This window comes from Chlamydotis macqueenii, chromosome 2 (assembly GCF_036417535.1).
Source record: "Chlamydotis macqueenii isolate bChlMac1 chromosome 2, bChlMac1.mat, whole genome shotgun sequence".
NCBI lineage: Eukaryota > Metazoa > Chordata > Aves > Otidiformes > Otididae > Chlamydotis > Chlamydotis macqueenii.
Window position 1 is genome coordinate 150,274,961 of NC_141557.1, and position 18,409 is coordinate 150,293,369.

The 18,409-nt window shown below is 41.0% G+C and overlaps 1 protein-coding gene across 1 annotated transcript in view; it reads left to right on the forward strand.

Moving 5' to 3' along the window:
* The first annotated feature begins 6,326 nt into the window (after positions 1 to 6,326).
* The window catches only part of COL14A1 (collagen type XIV alpha 1 chain), a 115,858-nt gene continuing 103,775 nt past the window's right edge, over positions 6,327 to 18,409 (forward strand). Inside the window, exons 1-4 of the mRNA XM_010118641.2 lie at positions 6,327 to 6,429; positions 12,120 to 12,236; positions 13,361 to 13,504; positions 16,770 to 16,856. Coding sequence (XP_010116943.2) covers positions 6,342 to 6,429; positions 12,120 to 12,236; positions 13,361 to 13,504; positions 16,770 to 16,856 — 436 coding nt within the window. The 5' untranslated portion in view covers positions 6,327 to 6,341. The remainder of the gene's footprint in view (positions 6,430 to 12,119; positions 12,237 to 13,360; positions 13,505 to 16,769; positions 16,857 to 18,409) is intronic.

Consider the following 18,409-nt stretch of genomic DNA (forward strand, 5'->3'; position numbering starts at 1 on the left):
GTTTCATAGCCAAAATCATTGAATGTGACTGGAGTTTTTGGACGCTGGGGGAAAGAGGGCATTTTAAAATGTACATCTGTTTGGAAGATGTATTAGTTTAGGAGATAAAAACACTAGTCATCTTTAAAGACATCATTGTAATAAAACAATACAAGACCTGACTAGTTTTTAATTATTTGCAATTTTAAAATATCCCAAAACTTGATATTTGCATTTCCCAAAAGTCTTGTGAAAGATGGCACCACAATTAAAATTGCATTAATTAATATATCAGAAAAAGTCAGAAAAATATTCTAAGTATATCCTAAAATGCAGAAGATGTTCTAAAAAAAGCTGAGGATTCATAATTACAGTGTAATTCTTTCCCATAACCACAAAAAATATCCATTATTTTGGTTTCTGTTCAGTTCCCACAAATACAGCTGTCGGTGATCCATCACTTGGTTCAGCCGCACCATTAGATACGCAGCCCAGTTCACTTTGAGCTCACCAGCCTGCGCTAAGTCTATTCTTTGTGGCGCTGGCCTTGGATTAGTGGAATTGTTTCCCATTGTGTTCTGAATATAATACCTATGTAACCCTATTTACAGAAATTTTGTGGAATCTATACTGGCCAAGCAAAGGATGGCCAATATTTTGTTGGTGTGAATACTTTTGAAGGTAGCTGCAAATCGTTGCTGCTCTTTTGAAATCACAATTCAAAACAGTGGAAGGAAAATTCATGAGGCCAGTTCACATTCAGTAAATTTCTTCTCAAAACTCCAGGGTTTTTTTTTTTTGAAGGAAGACAAGAAGGAAACACTGGTAAATCATTTTTACCTTAATATTGCACGTATTGTGATCTTACTCTATTTCCAGATGTGCAACTTTTACAAACTCTTTAAAGGAAGCTTTACCTTTTAACTTTTAGCTTGACCTTTTGAACAACATGAGCTCTTCCTTGTAATCATGCAAAGAGATCTACGGTGCTTTCCAGAGGAAGCTGGGTAAAGCTCAATGGTAACAAGCACGATTCACCCTAAAAAGTGGATAAATGGTGTAAAAATAACATTGTAAATCAGGAAAATAAACTGATACAAATAAAATCAGCAGAGTTACCCTTGAAAGACTTTGCATACATTTAAAATATTAGTTTCATTTCTGATGCAAGCAGGTGACTCAACATTAAAGTATAAAGTCATTTGAAGGCTGCAGAGAGTTTCAGAATCTATTTACCAGCCAGTGGAATCCTCAAGACTTTTTACTGTGAGTCTCAGTACTCTGACTAGATACAGCCACAGGATGGTGCTCATGGACTTTGCACACTGCATTATAAACCCAAGGGGGAAAAAAATAAAAAAAAAAGAGCGAAAGAGCGAGAGAAGGAGCTAGACTCTTGCTTTGGCAGGCTGTTCCTTCTCCTGCCCTGAAATACAAGAGCCAGCACGCAGTCATGGATTAGGCTGATTTATCTCTCTACATTTACCACGCCTTCCAGGGCAGTGCAAATAGACCTATCCATCTGCTTCCTTGTCTTCTGGATATTATTCTTTAGCTAAATATGTAAATTAGAAACTGAAAGGGTACAAAATGTATCACATTTAACATCAATGAGCTGAACATCTTATTCCTTCAGAACAATTATTAGGAATTGTTATCTTCCAAGCTAACCTCTTCTCGACTGGTACAAGGTGCTGGCCGTTGCATGCAGCTGGCAGTACAGGAGAAAAACTGCAGAAGACGGGATCTCCCGGATTCCTAGAGCTGAGAGATGCTTTCTAGATCTAGGAACGCTTTTTAACCTTTGCTATAGAAAACAACTGGACTTAAAGAGCTTCTTTAAAGCTCAAACATTTCTGCAGTGTCAGTGGAAAAGCATCTGTGCACTGTGAATTTGGACAAGAGCCTGCAGGACTGGGAACCCTACTTGCCAACAGCAGGTCCTGCTTTGTGGAGTTAGTCGCAGTCATCTCCCTGAGACTCACTGCCTAAGAAAGGGATGCAAATCCCTGTTTCACCTACGCCTGTTGTTTCTTAACTGCAGTCCTTCAGAGATTTCATTTGTAATTTTATACAGATGAGCAGGCACATTGAAATGAATGTTTTCATTCACCTCTTCAATTCTCGGGACTTACAAACTTTGTGAGTTGTAGCCTTAATCGCAATTTCAGTAGAGTATACCGCAGGGTAACTCATATTTCTATCCGAATAAAGATTCTGCAATTCCAACGTCTATGCGTACGGCAAAAATGTGCACGTGTACCACGATGCTTTTAGTCAAGGTTTATACTAAGCCAGACGAGCACTGGAACACTTTAATACGAATATTTCCCCGATGAATCATTAATCCACACATCGCAATACCCGGCACCGGGGGATACTTGCGCTCCAAGCCGCGCTGCCCTGTCGGCACCTTCTAAATCATTTCAAGCGAAGTGAAGTTCAGGGGGAGGGAAACGAGTCGAGAAGGCAGCAAAGCCGGATGAAAGAGGGTACGGTGGGAAGCACAGCACCTGGGCACGTACCGCTGCCCGAAATCCCCCCCGCAGCCCCCCCGGGCCCGGCCTCCCAGCGCACCTGGCCGCGCCCCCGCCGCGGGGTCGCGCTCGGGGGCGGAGGGGTGGCTCTCAGGCCCCGCTCATGCCTCTCTCCCCCCCCCCCCCCCCCGCCCCCCTTCTTTCCACCTTCTGCTCTATAATTGCCCGCCTCCTTTCTCTACCCCCGCGCCTTATCAGACGCGGCGCAGCGGCCAGAGGGGAGGGAAGCGGCTCTCCCGCAGCCGCCTCAACACCCACAGCCACGCGTGAAAACGAGCGGCTGCTCCCCCGCCGGCTGCTTCCCCCGCTGATGCCCGCGCAGGTCGGTGTGAGCTCCGCTTCGTCTCCCCCGAGGGCTGGCGCCGGGAATTCGGGGGGGAGGGGGTTCGGGGCAGGAGCGCTTCCCGCCCACCTGCCCGGACGGGGATGGAAGGGTGGAAAGCGGCGGGAGAGAAATTCCTGCGGAAGCCTTACCTTAAAAAATAATCGTAATGAAAAAAAAAGTAAGCGGCCACACTTTAAAAGGGAGGGTCTGGCTGCTGCCGGCGCCCCCCTCCCCACGGGTGCATACTCCCCCCCCCCCCCCCCCCGCGGCGCCTGGAGGGGTCGTTTTCGCGGGTGGCTGGCAGCCCTCGGCGGAGGCAGCGAACTCACTGCTGGCCCTTTCTTAATTTGTGGTGGGGAACTGGCGCTTTTTGGGAGGTCCGTGGGTGCTGGTGTCGGGGCGCGCCCCGAAGAGGAGTCGGGGAACCCGCCGGGTCGTGGCACCACCGGCAGCTCTGCCAGAGCCGGGGCGGCCTCCGCGCCGTCTTCCCGCCCTTCCCGTGTGGGGGCGGCGGCCATGGCGGCGGGCCCGGCGGCTCCCTCGAGGCCGCGGCGGTGCCGGGACAGGTCGCGCTCTTCCTTTCGCCCCGAGAAGCTTCTACCTGCTGCCAGGCAGCGGGCGGACACAGGGTCACGCAGCTCCATGAAGGAGCCACAGAAATGGGAGAAATAACCCCCGGGCTCTCGTTGGGGAGGGCACGGCGAACCTGCCTGCCTCGGGTGCCGAGGCGGCTCAGGTTCCTGGCCGGGGCGAACCGGAGCATGAGGACGTACCTCGGGTTTCTCCCGTGCTGGAGCATCGTAAGGGCTGGTTGTTCCGTCAGGAGAAGGTGCCCTCTTCGGGCAGGCCGGTGGCCTGGAGCCCACCCGGGAGAGGAGCTGTGAGCACGCAGGGGAGCGGGGTTCTGGTCTTAGGAGGGCTTGGTCTCTGCTGCCAGGGCTGTTCTGTCAGGCAGCTGTTTTGCCAAATAGCTAATAAAAAGTGAAATAGATAAAAAGCAGGAGGAATAGGGTATTTTTTCTTATTCCCGAATGATGTCAGCCATGAGGTGGCTGCAGACTGGTGGTAGCTGTTTCTGGTTAAGTGAACCTTGAAGTGCGGGTCATCACAGAGGTGAACTTGTGCCTAGTTTATCCAGCAGCAGCTGTATGCATCCCAATAAATCTTGCTTCTCTGCACAATGGCTCTTCTCTAAAAGCAGCAGTAGAGAGTGTTTCTATGTACCTGTCAGTATTTATAGCCCTTATTTGGGAAGGGGCTTTATATCAAATCTAGCAGATGGGGAATAGACCCAACAGTGTGAGTGAATATTTTAATGTCTGAGTTATTACATGGAAAGAAATCCGTGCATCGTCAGTGGTGATGGCATTGAAGAATGAGTTGTATGCTGTTCTCCAAACAGTCTACATTTACTTGCTTCAGGCTGTACTTTTGAGTGAGGGGAGAAGCCTTGATATCCAGTGTGAGATATGCAGGGGATGTATTTTAGACTGTTTAAGACTTAACTGTCTTGTTGCTTGTCACTAGGCAACTGTCTGCTGACTGTGCTGACTTGGCTGGATCCAGTCCTTGGGTGTCTGACTCCATGTTCATGTAGTGGGAAGCCTTGGCACTTTGCTTGGGTTTCTGAATTCCATCTGGAGGATGTTTTCTAAGATAGTTTTTGGTGCATGTTTTTCTTATTGGATCTAGCTATTTGCCTCTGTCATGAACCTGTAAGAGATGAATTCAGAGTAGATATTTAAGTAGTATGAAATTTGTTGGTAATTTGGCTATAACGTAGGTAACCTTCTGTGGGGACGGAATTTAAGCCCCCTGTATGTTTCTAGGTGGCATATCAAGCATTTGGGATTTACAGCAGTAGACCTACCAAGTCCTGGGATAACTATGGCAAACTCTAAAAAGAGAGAAGGATACGTAGATCTTACTGTCTTGTCTGTTTAATAAAGGCTGAGGTACTTCAGTCTGCCTTTTATGTTAGACAGTGGTTGAACCACTTACTTTGTGCCTTCGTCAGAAGACAATGAAAACATGGAAGGCAAATTCAATCACAGTATCTTGGGAATATTAGAGAAAATGATACAGGAGGTAAATGGGTAGGACCTGCAGAGCAGAAATACATAAACCAAAATTTACCAAAGTACACCTTCAAATGCTGGCAGCAAGAAATCTACTTTTAATCATCTTAATTCAGTTCTCCTGTAAATTACTAATGGTGCTGGGCAGCAAAAATTCTTCCTAGCTCAGAAAATAAAATATAACTGCTGTGGTAGAGTTGAGTGATAGATAAATCTTTATAAGCATGATGTTGTGAATGTGTTGATGAATCTTGAGAGGTGCTTCTACATATGTTTAATAACTGTACTGGAAAGTGCTAAAGGCCAAGTTCAGATAATGAAGTTTGTACTGTTCTTAACCTAGCTTCTGTGGATAGATAAATTACCCCTTCCAGAACTTGTTCTTTGGCACCAGCAATGCTAGTCCTAGTTCACCTAGGACTACCTTGAGTGCTTATATAGTGCTGCACTCTAAGTGTTGGTATTCCTACCTGATTAAGTTAGAGTAAATATTTTTGACTATAGAATTAGTGCTTACTCAGCTGATAACCTGTATGCTTCTGAGCTGTGTCTGCTTTAGTCATTGTAAGTGCCAGGTAGTACAACAGAGAGCACAGAATAAGTTGAATAAGATAGAAAAAGGAAAAATAGAGTAGACTGTAGAGGACAGTGAGAAGAGGACTCATGTTTCCTCAGAACAAAGTTCTGTCTTTTTTGACAACTGATGTGCAAGATTGCCCAGTTGAACTGATCAATGATTGTTTCACTGGGGTTATTGAGTACATGCATTTGCTATTTTATGGTAGACTTGCAAGGCAGTTCTCATCTCATAGAATCATAGAATGGTTAGAGTTGGAAGGTCATCTAGTCCAACCCCCCTGCAAGGAGCAGGGACATCCCCGACTAGATCAGGTTGCTCAGAGCCTCATCCAGCCTGGCCTTGAATGTTTCCAGGGATGGGGCATCCACCACCATCTCATTATTTTTATTACAGAATCCTGAAGTACATAATTTAGCATCCCTTTCTGGATGCTTTCTGGATATAAAGTAGGCAAAAGTTTTGGTTCTGCTTTGTTATTGAGGACTTCAGAGTTGTCAACCGTAAGTATCTTGATAAAATGCTTGCCATGCTGGATTGTGTAGAGGTATCCATTTTACCTTGTTATGCGTAGCAAACTACTTCCAGTACTCCTCTATGCCTAGCAAAGAAAATCAGTTTTCTCTTTACATGGACTGAATTTTCAGAACTGTTGAGTGGCCCAGATGGGGTTCTTTATCCCTTTCAGGTAAAATATACTTTGATTATAAAACAGCTGTGAGGATGAAATCTTGACTCCACTGATGTCTAAGGCAAATTCCTGGTTTATCTTTGCAGGTTTAGTAAGGCTTTTTGTTCTTTGTGTTTTCAGATCTGCTGATACTGTTTATATTGAGGGGAAGAAGATGCTTTGTCGACATGAGATCCAGAACTGTTTCCTCTTGGCTTTTTTATCTGTCACAGCTTTCTTCATCAGTGATGCCCAGGGCCAAGGTAAGCCATAAGTAAGAAGATGGAGCTTTTCACTCTAAAGTGCAGAAATAGAATTTCTTATTCCAGTTGCAAGCGTTACTTCCCTCTTAGTAGGACGCGGATCCTGTACTACTGAAATGAAGCAGGAGTTTCGCTGCTGATCTTGAGGGGACGAGTAGAATTACGAGTTCACGTGTGCTCTTTGAACCTAGTATCTCAAACAGTGTAAATCTTTTTGCAAATTCAGGTGTCTTAAAATAAGTTATATGGAACATTCTTTTAAACTTTTATTTACATGAAAATACTGATAAGAAATTGCTGTGACTGTCCTCAACGCAATCAAGTAAGTTTGAAAGACCAGCTATGATACTAAGCTTGTATGGAGTATATATATATGGTTTTTTTTTCTTTGTTGGAACAGTAGCTATTGTAACACTTAGATCATACAGTACTGCACAAGACTGTTAAATGTCAGACTACTTCTGCAGCTTTTTTTTTTTAATCTCCTTTGTGGGTATTAAAAGATACTGCTGAGATTGTTAGGTTTAAATACTTGTTGGATCGTATAGATGGTGGTTTGACTTCTAGAGAAAATTCACCCTATTGCTTGGGGAAGAAGAGAGGAAGAATGCCAGAGGGTTTTTATGATTTCTAAAGAAAGACGCTTCTGTCAACTTCATATTTATGTGATCCTGTTGATATGAGACTGCATAGGCATAACTGGGAGCAGAATTTGATCCAGGGGCTATTCTAAAGCATCTTGTATAATGCATTATTCATGAGCACATTCAGAGACTAGTGGCAACCTTAGGCTTTCCAAGTTCTGGTAAATGCAAGTAGCAGCGCTGTCCTGTCTGCGTGGCAGTCAAGTGCTGGGGAAGCATACCATCTTGGATGTTTGGGAATCCACAAGTGTTTTACAAACCTCTCCCAGAACTTAGGGACATGTGTAAGTAGTAATATTTAATGTGGACGATGTGAGGTGAATGAAGAGGTGCCTGTTCCCAATATTCAACACATCAATTCTGGTCAGAAATGAGGTCCAGAATGTTTGTGACTTAATGAGCCAATAAAGCAAAGCATATGGTTACTCCTCTCTCTGTGTATTTCAGTCCTAATACATATGGTTAAGATTTGCAAAACAGGACTGGGGATTCAGATCCATCTCCAGAAAGTTTTGCAAAAAAAATACGGCTCAGAAAACTATGGTCTTCCCCTCAGTTTTTTTTTTTTTCTCCCCTAAACTTTGATTTAGTTGGTCATATGTAAAGGAGAAAACTTTCAAACTCTTAATACAATGAAATAAAGGTCAGAGAGAGTTTTTCCACAATCCTCACACCAACAGAAGCTAGAGTTGATGTACTCGATGAATAAAGAACAATACTGCCCTTGTTCTTATACTCTTTCAGCAACCATCAGCTGCTGAATGCAGTCAGCAGTGTGATACTAAGCTAAGTGGACTATTGCTTTGGCCCAAAATGACTGTTATGTTATTGAATGAGGTGAATATGAAGTCTCTATTCCATATTTGCAGAATAAAAATATCTCTTGCTACACTTAAAGTAATAAGATGTTTCTCAAATCCTTTCCTTTCTCAAGGTTGCCACCTCTTGCAGTAAACTTGTCATGCTGCTGGCTAACTATTTACAGTTTTAATACAGCACTAACAGTATGTTTGTCTGTCTTAAGAAATTTTACACCCTGCCAAGGAGTAGGAAGAGCTGGTATTGGTTCCAGCTTGTGCTTTCTTCCTTTGGCAAAGGTGCTCAGGTAAAGGTATGTAATGTGACTTCTTGGAAAAGAGAATATGTTTGGGAGACTGAAGTCAACATGCCTGAAGCTACAACTTATTTCTTCAACTGAGGATTTATCTGCATCGAGCTACATGGTTTTATCTCATTTATTGCCTGAATGCCTTATACACCACATAGTGGCATTCTGTTTTTACTCGTCAACAATTATTCTTTCATCACTGCTTTCTTCGTCATTCAGCATAATGTCACTTAAACAACAGTAACAAAAAAAAATCCAACTTTCTTCTACTTATATTCTTATATAGTACACAAAAATAGCGCTGGGCAAGAAAAATACTTTAGAGTCTTCCATTTATTCATAAAGTAACTTGCTTTAAAAATTTCCTTCTGTATTTAAAGATGGAAACTTTTCTTTGTGTAGCAATAATTTCCATGTGTTACTAATGTAATTGCAGTGCATATTAACTTGTTCAATTCTTATGACAAAAGTAAATTGGAAGTCACAAAGTTTAGTTAGTATCCAGTCTTAGAGTACTGGATGTCTTAGAGAGCTGCACATATGCAATTTATGGTACTTTTCCTTTCCATTCAGATACTGGATAGTTCAAAATACTCCTTCCCTAGTTGACCACAAGAGTCAGGTATTTGGAGTGCTAATTTATCTGGTGGCATAAACCAAAGCCTTGAACTTGTCTGTAGTTTTCTCTTGGGTGACTGCTCTAATGTTGCTGACGGCCATTCACTTTTGCATTCCTGTAAAACCACTTAGCAAGCTCTAGCTACTGATTTTTATCAGTTAACTGACTCAGCTTGGATTAATTTTTTTCCCTTTCTGCAAGAAGTGAGATTTTGTTCCACAGACAATAAAGGTCCAAAGAAATAAAGATATCTACTTCAGGTTGGTGAATGTGTAGTAATTCCCATCAATATTTTGTTGTCTGTTCAAGTGTTAGATTTTTAACTTCCTTAGCTGTATGTACTTTTCTATGCCAGAACATTAGTCTTTGCACAACTGAGACACAGTTGAGTACCTGTCTGGTGAATAATTCCTTTCTTCCTTATGATTAATTGATGTGTGGGAATGTCCATTCCCCTGCACTGCCACCTTCGATACAAAAAGTACCCAGTGAAGATTGACTAGTTATGTAAAGACTATTCTGGCACAACTTTTCTAGTCTTTCACATTGTAACTCTGTAGTAAACAGAAAAACTTTTGGTGATTGTGTCCTTCTTTGCTTGTAAGATCTGTGATTGTTTTTTAGGGGCTCCCAAAATTGATTTGGTGATGGCTAATAGCAATTAGGCCAGAATTATGCTTCTTTGTTAGAAAGTGCTTTCATAAACTGTTAAGTTGAAAGTAGGACAGAATGGAATGCCAGGGGAAGGAAGAAGATGGCAGAGAAAACAAACTCTGAAATTCTAAGACATGATTTTTTTTTAATCATCAATTCTTGGTGTTGCTTTCTTGCTCTCTGCTCTGCCTCTTAATCCCCATACAAATTTACCACTTAAGCCTGTTAAAATGTGCGGCATTTTCACACTTGCATACTGTCATTGTTCGAAAGTTTATTTGCTATTCCTTAGATGAAATAAATAATAAAAGGAATTGCATATTTTGCAAACTTGTAGATGTTATTTGTCACTCTTGGTTCATTCAACTCCAGTTCGTTGTGATTTATGTATAGCTCAAAGACAGAATGAATCTTGAGAATGACTTAAAAGCTGTAATCCATAACCACAGTCTGCTTGGCTTTCAAAACTTTTTGCCATAGTCTTTGTCATTTTATTACAATTATAGCATGCTGAATGTTCTTGCAGAAACCTGCCTAGCGAAACATTTTACAGTACAAGGGCCAAATTTTCAAAGAACTGATTTTGTATTTGCAATGATTCCTGCACACACTCTTGCTTGCAGCCTCTCTTTCTCTAAGCTTTAGGGAGGTGACAGGAGGTGTGAGAAGATTGTGCCCAGCTGAGGAAATGCACTGTTTGGGTGGAAGTCCAGTGCTGCAAATTGGAACAATTTTGAGTCTGTGGAATTGGTGTGCTACCTGCTGTGCCTGTCTCCTTGCCTCTCTTCCTGAGCTTGTTCTCTGAAGTCTTTGGGAGTGTGGAGGTGGTGTTAAGCTGTTCTTGTTGTTTATGTACTTTCTTTTCTGTCTTCTGGTGTTCCGTTTGTCAAGGCAGAGAACAGCAGAACCTGCCTTTGCTTTGACAAAACTGTCCCTTATGGATTAAGGGGGTGGATGCTAAGGGAATACATCTCTTGTATTAATCCTCCAGATCTTTACTTCTAAGACCCAGAATGTTTTTTGATGTTAGAAGGCATTAAAAAACACCAGCCCAAATCTCAAAAAAATGACAGCCTGCCTCTTTCCTTCTTCTTTCTTCCCCCAAACTCTTGGAAAAAGAAGGATGTAGGAAAAAATTAGTTCAGGACAGGTCTTTGGCTGCTGCTAGTGCCAGAGCTGCATTGGCTGTAGAAGGTCAAATGGAGAGGCCAGAGACTGTTGGGCAGCACATCCTGCCTGATGACTCGGGTGCTCCGTATGCTGTAATCCTTAAATCTCAGAAATATCATGAGAACTATTGGCTTATTATATCTAGTGGACCAACAAACTGTGCGCTTGAGCATAGTCAATTAAGAGCTATCTTCGGGCCTAGGGCAAAGAAATTGCCGCTTCTCCCCTTCAGATAATTTCCCTTATTTCTTGGACTTATGAACAGAAACCCTAAGGGTGGTAGTGGCAGAGGCACCAAGGGTTTGACAAATGAAGGAAAAAGTTCAGGGGGGCTGTGGAGGTAGTGGGAAGAGGAGGGGTAAGATTGATAGAGGAGTTTGCTGAGCTTTTGTAGCCCGTTCTGTTGCTCAGCCTCTGGATAGCTTCCCTGGCTGCTTTCCCTCTTGATCAGTTAGTTCTCTGTGGGCCAAACTCTATTCAAATGTACAAAGATTTCCCCTTACTGACAGCCTTGGATACCACAGGCTGCACACTTAGAACCTCAGCTTCAGTTGTTTGCTGTGAGGGAGGGATATGACTCCCTGGAGCAGAGCGGAAATGCGGGAGTGTTGTCTGACAGCAGTGGAACTTGCCTAAGCAGAGCGATGGAGAGCTGTGAAAGACTAATTAATGTACCTAGGCACAATATTGCTGATATTGCAGTTACAATGTAGGGTGGGGGTTTTCCATTTGTTCCTCTGTGTGTTGCTTCACTGAAGTATCACCTCTTTCTCAGTCATTTCATGCTTTTATTAATTTCAACTGCTGCTTCTGTTTGAAACCTAGGTGATGGCACAATATAAATAGAAGCTGGTATTGCTTACTATCTCCAGATTGCACCTGTCTACATCTCGGCTAGCCTGTGCATGCCTGCTAGTCTTGAGACCGAAGCAGCGCTTGCAGCTGGGCAAGTGTGTTTGCTGCTTAGGCCAGGTTTGCAAATTGAGCAGCTAATGTCCCCTCTGCTTTGCGTATGCCTGTCTTTCCTCTTGGTTACTGTGTCTTCACAAGGCTTTGAAAATTTGGCCCTGAGTGACCTTAAATGTGGGGAAACACCCACGGTAATGCGAGGCAAAGGAGGCTAGGTAGTGTACATTGTCAGTGTAAGCAAGGAGAGCAATTTTAATTCCCATATATTAACAAAGAGCATTTTTATTACCAGCTTTGCCTGCTAAACTTGAGTCTTAACATCTAACACTGTTTGTCTGTGTCTTCCGCTATTAGGTTGCTAGTTTGTTTTTATAAAGAGATAAATAAAAGGTATGTCTGAGGGAAGTAGTGCACCTGGGAATGTAATTTTACAAACTAATAAACTGATGTACGTGACATTTTGAATAATTTGCATCCTTTAAAATTTTGTGTTGTCTTCCTATATGTGTTTATTTTTGTGTTTGTTTAAAATTGGTGGTTGCTTTTTATTTGAATTTAAAATGTTGTTTTCTTTCCCCGCTTGCAGTGTCCCCACCAACAAGACTAAGATATAATGTAGTCAGTCCTGACAGTGTACAGATCTCTTGGAAAGCCCCCAAAGGGCAATTCACTGGATACAAGCTTCTTGTCACTCCAAGTTCAGGTAAAGCAAAAGTCTGTATGTTCTCTTTTAAAGTGAAAGGACTATCGTTGTAAGGCTGAACAGTTTTTCTGAGACTAGTGTCATCTTTCAGGACTAAGTAACTGTGAGCAAGCTGTGGATAACAGAGTATTGGCTGGTCAACAATTTCTCAAGAGAGAAATCGATCTCACCAGAAGGTGGTCATAGGGATAGAGCATGGGAATCAAATACTTAGGGTAGAAGGGGTGGGTGGATGCTAGTTACGCTTCAGATGTAGTCCTTGGGAATTGTCACTGATCATCTGTCTTTACCTTTCTTCCAGTAGGCTGTAAGGAGGTCTAGGAAGTGTTCAAGGGGGAGTGTAGGAACCTTATTTCAGTCAAAGCTTTAAGGTGGCCTGCCTTAAAGGCCTCCCTGCCTTTCTCCCATAGTGAGCTCCCCAGAAAAGACCAAAAAGATTGTAGACCAAACTTTAAAAAAAAACCAACAATGAACTTTTAAAATTTTTTTGAATGAAAACTTGAAATGTAAAGACAGGCAACAAAGTGGTTATATCAGGCTACCTGTGCAGAGTTACTACTTCTGTACCTATTTAAATTTAGATATGGGTACACTTTTAACATACAGCTAAAATACATATTTGTGTATATTTGTATACAATCGTTATGTATACATAGAAATGTTTAGTATTTGTATTTATACATGAGACTTTCCTTGCCCAAAGAAAGTGAGCAAAGAGGTGATGTGGTATGATGGGAGCAGAACTGGCAGCCACTCTCAGAGCAGTGTGAAAGTCTGTAGGTGTGATGTTACCAGACTTGACAGCTTTTTGCCAAATGTTTAATACGTAATTAATTAATAGTTTTGCTGGGCACCGTAGCTGTCCATGAGGCCCAGATACAAAGGCTGATTGTTCTTAGAGTATTGCTATTTAAGAAGACTGGTCTGTGTCTTTGGTCAGACTGCCTGACTTCTTGCTTTTCTGGGATGCCCTCTGGACTTGGCTGTATGGATAATCCCAAACGTGGGAACACCTGGGTCGTTGTAGAGCTTGAGGTCATTTTAAGTCATTACATTTACCATGCCATAAGAAAAGCAAACCAAGTTATATATTTGTGGGGTTTTTTTTGTCTTTTCTCTTATAGGTGGAAAAACCAATCAATTAATTCTTCAAAACACTGCAACCAAAGCAATTATTCAAGGTCTTATTCCAGATCAAAACTATGCCCTTCAGATCATTGCATTCAGTGAAGACAAGGAGAGTAAGCCAGCACAAGGCCAGTTCAGAAGTATGTGTCTTTTTATGCCTGACATGCAGAATTTATCAGATGTTTAATGTAAATTACAAAATTGTAACAGTCTGACACAAAGTGAGACAATGGAAAAACAGTTTCTGTGCTGGAAAGCTAATCAGAGCCACAGATTTTAACTGGTGCATATACAGGTGAAGACCTGAATTGATCCAGTCACTCTTGCACAGGAGATTCTTTCTTTGGGCTCTTTGTTTCCATTGGCTTGGAATCCCTTTCTTCCCCATTCTGTTAAGAAATTAGCCAGTATCTTATGGAAGAGAATCTTCAGTGAGTAGAAACAAGAAGGGAAGTGCTATAATCTGATGCTTAAAAAATTTCCTTCCCTTCGTCCAACTTTTTATTAAAACATTCTTACAGCTGTGCCAACTGACAACTAGTTAGCAGTTCACTGATACTATGAAAGGCTAAATTTTCACTCGTCTTTAGCTGTCAAATATGTTTACAAATTATACTTAAGACTTTTTTATCTGACTACATGTACTCTTAATGTTTATGTCATAGTGATATATATGTCTTAGCTAATTTGTCTTGATCGGCATCTTAAATAGTTCAGTTAAATATGATCAGTGGCGATTTGGTTGAAAAAAACAAAAATGTGACAGGTCGGGAGTACAGTTGAAAGCCTACTGAATTCCCTTGATAGTGAATACTTCTCACTGTCATTGCTAAAGCACCTTTCTCTTAGAACCAGTGCAAGATAAAATATGCTGACTGCTTAGTGGTGTGTGTCAAAGTCTTTCTAGCTTTCCATCACTGCAACTCTGTTTATTACTTTAAGTTCTGTCTTGGTTAGGAAACCCACAAAACCACAGATTACTTTAGTATTAAGGAGCAACCCACAGAAAGCTACACTAACTTCTATAATATTAGGTGTGGCTGGTTTTTAAACTACCTCTATGATTCAGGAAAAGTTGAGCTGGGAACTCGAATTACGAATATGGGGGTTATGTTCCATTTAGTATAGTCTTTCTTTGCTGTGGGTGAAAACATGTCGTACTTAATGAGACTGGAGTTTCATTTGACAATATGATGCCTTGCATGAGTAAAACCACATACAGCATGTTTATAAATCCTTCTTTTTTGCTATCTTGTGTTCTTTGTTTTTTTCCCCTTCTCTGACAAGTGGTCACTAATTCTTGAGATGAGAAAGGACAAATATATATAAGGCTTTGAGAATATCCTCTGATTTAGTGCACTGGAAGTATATTTTTAATGCTGCTGAATTGTAGCTGATGTACAAAGAATTCTCAAGCCTACAGTAACATTTTATTATTAGTATTCTCCTTTATATAGCCAAGTAGACTTTCTTATTGTAGTGCTGCTTGTAAGTCATTGAATGTTCATTGTAGTATGTAATTAGCAAAGATCACGGGAGAAATTTTTCCTTTTAAAATGCAGCTGTAAAAACATGCACTAGATAAGTTTTTGGTTTTGTTTTTTTTTTTTTTTTATCTGTGTAAATATGTGAGTAAAACTGGTGTCATCTTGTCTGTTCTTCCTGTGTGGTTAGAATTTTTACAGTTAGAAGTTACTCTTCAAAATCCAGAAACCTCTGTCAGGATGTGACCAATTTGTCTCCTAATGAGCATTTTTAGGCTTTTGTACTGTTTCTCGGGACACTTGCCACTCCACAGCACTAGCATTAGAGGAGGCTATCAAGCAGCTCCTTAGCTTGCGCTTAGCTTTTTCTTAAAGGAATGCTCTTAGAAAGCTAAGCAATGGCATCCTTTTTGACTAGTAGTGTTCTGGTAATTTCATCTCTCTTAATTGAAGACTTGTTTACATAAGGATTAAACCCAGACTTCTGAGTAAGAGCTAGTGTCATTGTGGCTTTATCTGTAACCCACCTAGTAACCAAGATCTACTTTGATAAAAGCTAACTCCTCAGCCAGCTTATGGACCTGAGTTTGCTTCTGAATCTGTTTCACAACCATTTGCAATAGGTAGAGGCGATTTACAGGTACGCATGTTGTGTTAGAAAGGAGAGGGGTCGAAACTTCAGTTATTTTTTCACCAGTTTTCCGACCTTTGTACCTAGAGTGTGAGGGCTGTGGGTTCTGCAGAGAGCTATCTTGCTGAGAAAGTCACGCTCGGATGTTTGACAATGACTTGTTGTCTTCCTAAGACTTTACGATGGTCTTGTGATTATATTTTTGAATTGGAACTTACCGCACCTCTCGGCTGTTTCAGATATTCAATATACTATTGGGTAAATTCCAAAATCCATTTGACTTTGGTTCCACTTCTGTAAAACAGAAGGCTTGTATTGTCTATTTTATATCATATGTTTAAAGAGACAGATAACCTTCTTTCACCATCTCACAGTGTTTTTTGAACAATGTAGCCAGAATCAGAGTTTCTCTGTGCTAAGACTCAGTGCCTGCCGGGATGAGTGTCGGTCATAATCCAGCTCTACATAAACTAAAGATTTTAATTGGAGTAGAATTTTATTTTCAATGAATGATATTCTGTTTCATTCTTTTAAGCTGTTCCTGGCCATTGTAGACAGCTGGGATGTTGATCCCAATTAGCGGTCTAAGGAAATTCTGAAAGGATTTTTTGTTTTTTTTTTTCTTCTAACATGTGACTTTAGCAATGATTTTCCCAGAATGTTTCAGACTGAGTAGAGTGATACTGGCTGCTACTGTAATATTAGGAATTGTTAATCAAGCTAGGTTCTGCTTGGCTGTTGTGAGAGATTTGGGACATAATAAGGGAGGTATCCCACTCGCTCATGGGATGGGAAACTGTTGAAGTCTGAGCTTTGGAGCAGCTTTGATCTCATGGGAGTATTTGGTACCCTGAATGCAGATTTGGGCATGGGATCTAAGCTGATTCTTTAAAGAGGCTAATGTAACAGCTGGCTTATGTGCTTTTGTGTTGAATGACTTGGAGCGGAACTCTGCAGTGCTGGACTTTCCCCAGCTAGCTTGGCCAGTTTTCTGGACTGTATTTCCAGTGCTGGATCTTGTCAGCGTGGGCTTAGGTGCTGATGTCACTGTATTTGGACTCTGCTGTGTGAGGAGGGTCACTTTTGAGAACTTTAATAATGATAGGATGGGGAAATAGTCATAAAAAGAATAAACCCAAAGAGAGGGAGGGAAAACTCAGCAACATCACTTGTTACCTAAGCGTATCACAAGATGTTATGTTCAGCTTATTTATCTGGAAGAAGAAAATTACATGGTTCTGACTGCACTGTTTCTGGTGTGATTGATTATTTTTCCCCCTTACTTTTCAGTTAAAGATATAGAGAGAAGAAAAGAAACAAGTAAACCCAAGGTGAAGGATCCAGAAAAAACAAATGCGAGTAAACCAGCTCCAGAAGGTCAGATCATAACACGTATGACTTGTATGACATTCTGAAACTAATCAACTTTTTTATTTAACTTGGCCATTGTATCAATTTTCTTTAAGTCAGTACTTTAAATCTGGTTCCCAGGGTTAAGTCAAACAGAAGGGAAAAATGACTATTTTCAGGAATATTGGAGAGTTGCTACAACAGAGATATTGCTTTTAGTTCTGTGTTTTTCTTTACCACATTATACAGTAACACTAAATACCACCATGAATAGCATAAAAAGTCTTTGAACCTGCATTAAGAAATGTTATTGCTTGTGCTTCCCCACTGGGTGCACTTTGTGTAGTGAAAGAATTGCACAGACATGTGTATATACATAATAATAATTTTGTACCATCTTGGCTGCAAGACAGACTCACAGAATTGGTTCCTACCTAAGGTCAAATTGGTATTATTATACAATTAGGCACATCATAGCTTGGTAACTCTATTCTAATGTAGGTCATGTATATGAAAATATTTGAAATATTTTGAGGGGAAAAAGGGAGTTAATTTTGTCTGGTTACAAGGAGCCAATCTTCCGGTGAAATGTGGTATTGCTTGTCATGAGCAGCTCATCTAATATGGACAGTAAAATCTATTTCAAGCTTAATATATAACTCTATTTCCAGTTATTCTAAAATTCAAATAGCATCTTCTTTATGAAGTAACCCCAAGAGTAATTGTTCCCTTCAGTGGTTATGATGTACAGAACAAGCACAGATGAGAACAGCTTGAATATGACCTTAAATAGTTTCTCTATGAATTAATTGTACAGTTTCAGGGACCCCATTTCTCACATCCCTTTTAGATCTGTCTCCTACTAATGCAAGTGTCGAAGACCTCACCCAAAGCTCCTTGAAGACCATGCAAATTTTTCTTACTTCAGTGGATTTTTCTTCTTACCATACATACTTGTGCCATGTTGTATTTATTAACATTGTACCAGTTTATTTCCATACAGCATCTCTCAAGCCAAAGTACCATTGAATTTATCACATTGGGTGCACTGGGGAAAATGTTAGCTGGTATTTATGACACTTAAAGAAGCAAGTTATACCTGCTAGTGCATAGATGATCTCTCCTTCATGTCTAGAGGAAGGCTGAGTTGGAAGAAATGAGAGAATTAAAGAAGGAAAATGTGATTTATTTTCTTAATGAAGGACAAGTGATAAAAGTTGAAGGAGGGAAAACTGAGCCTGTAATAGGAAAATGTTAATTAAATGCAGACACAGGAAAGTGTCTGCCAGACTGTGGGAGAGGATTTATGCTTTTTCACGGAGTAGGGGCAAAAATGCAGTTGGCAAGAGGAGATTGGATCTGCAGTCTCTCCCTTTTTAGGATTCTTGTTTATTTGCAAAGTCTTCAGCTGAATTGCTTTCCTCCTCCCTGCACAGCTTTTTACTCATCTAAATTTCTTCAGTTGTATTGGGGCAGTTTGTGTCAGAGCAAAATAGACTTCTATCCAGCACTTACGAAAAGCTGTTACCTTACTATAGTAGGTTTTACTAGAAAACTGAGATATGTATTTGAAAGAAAGG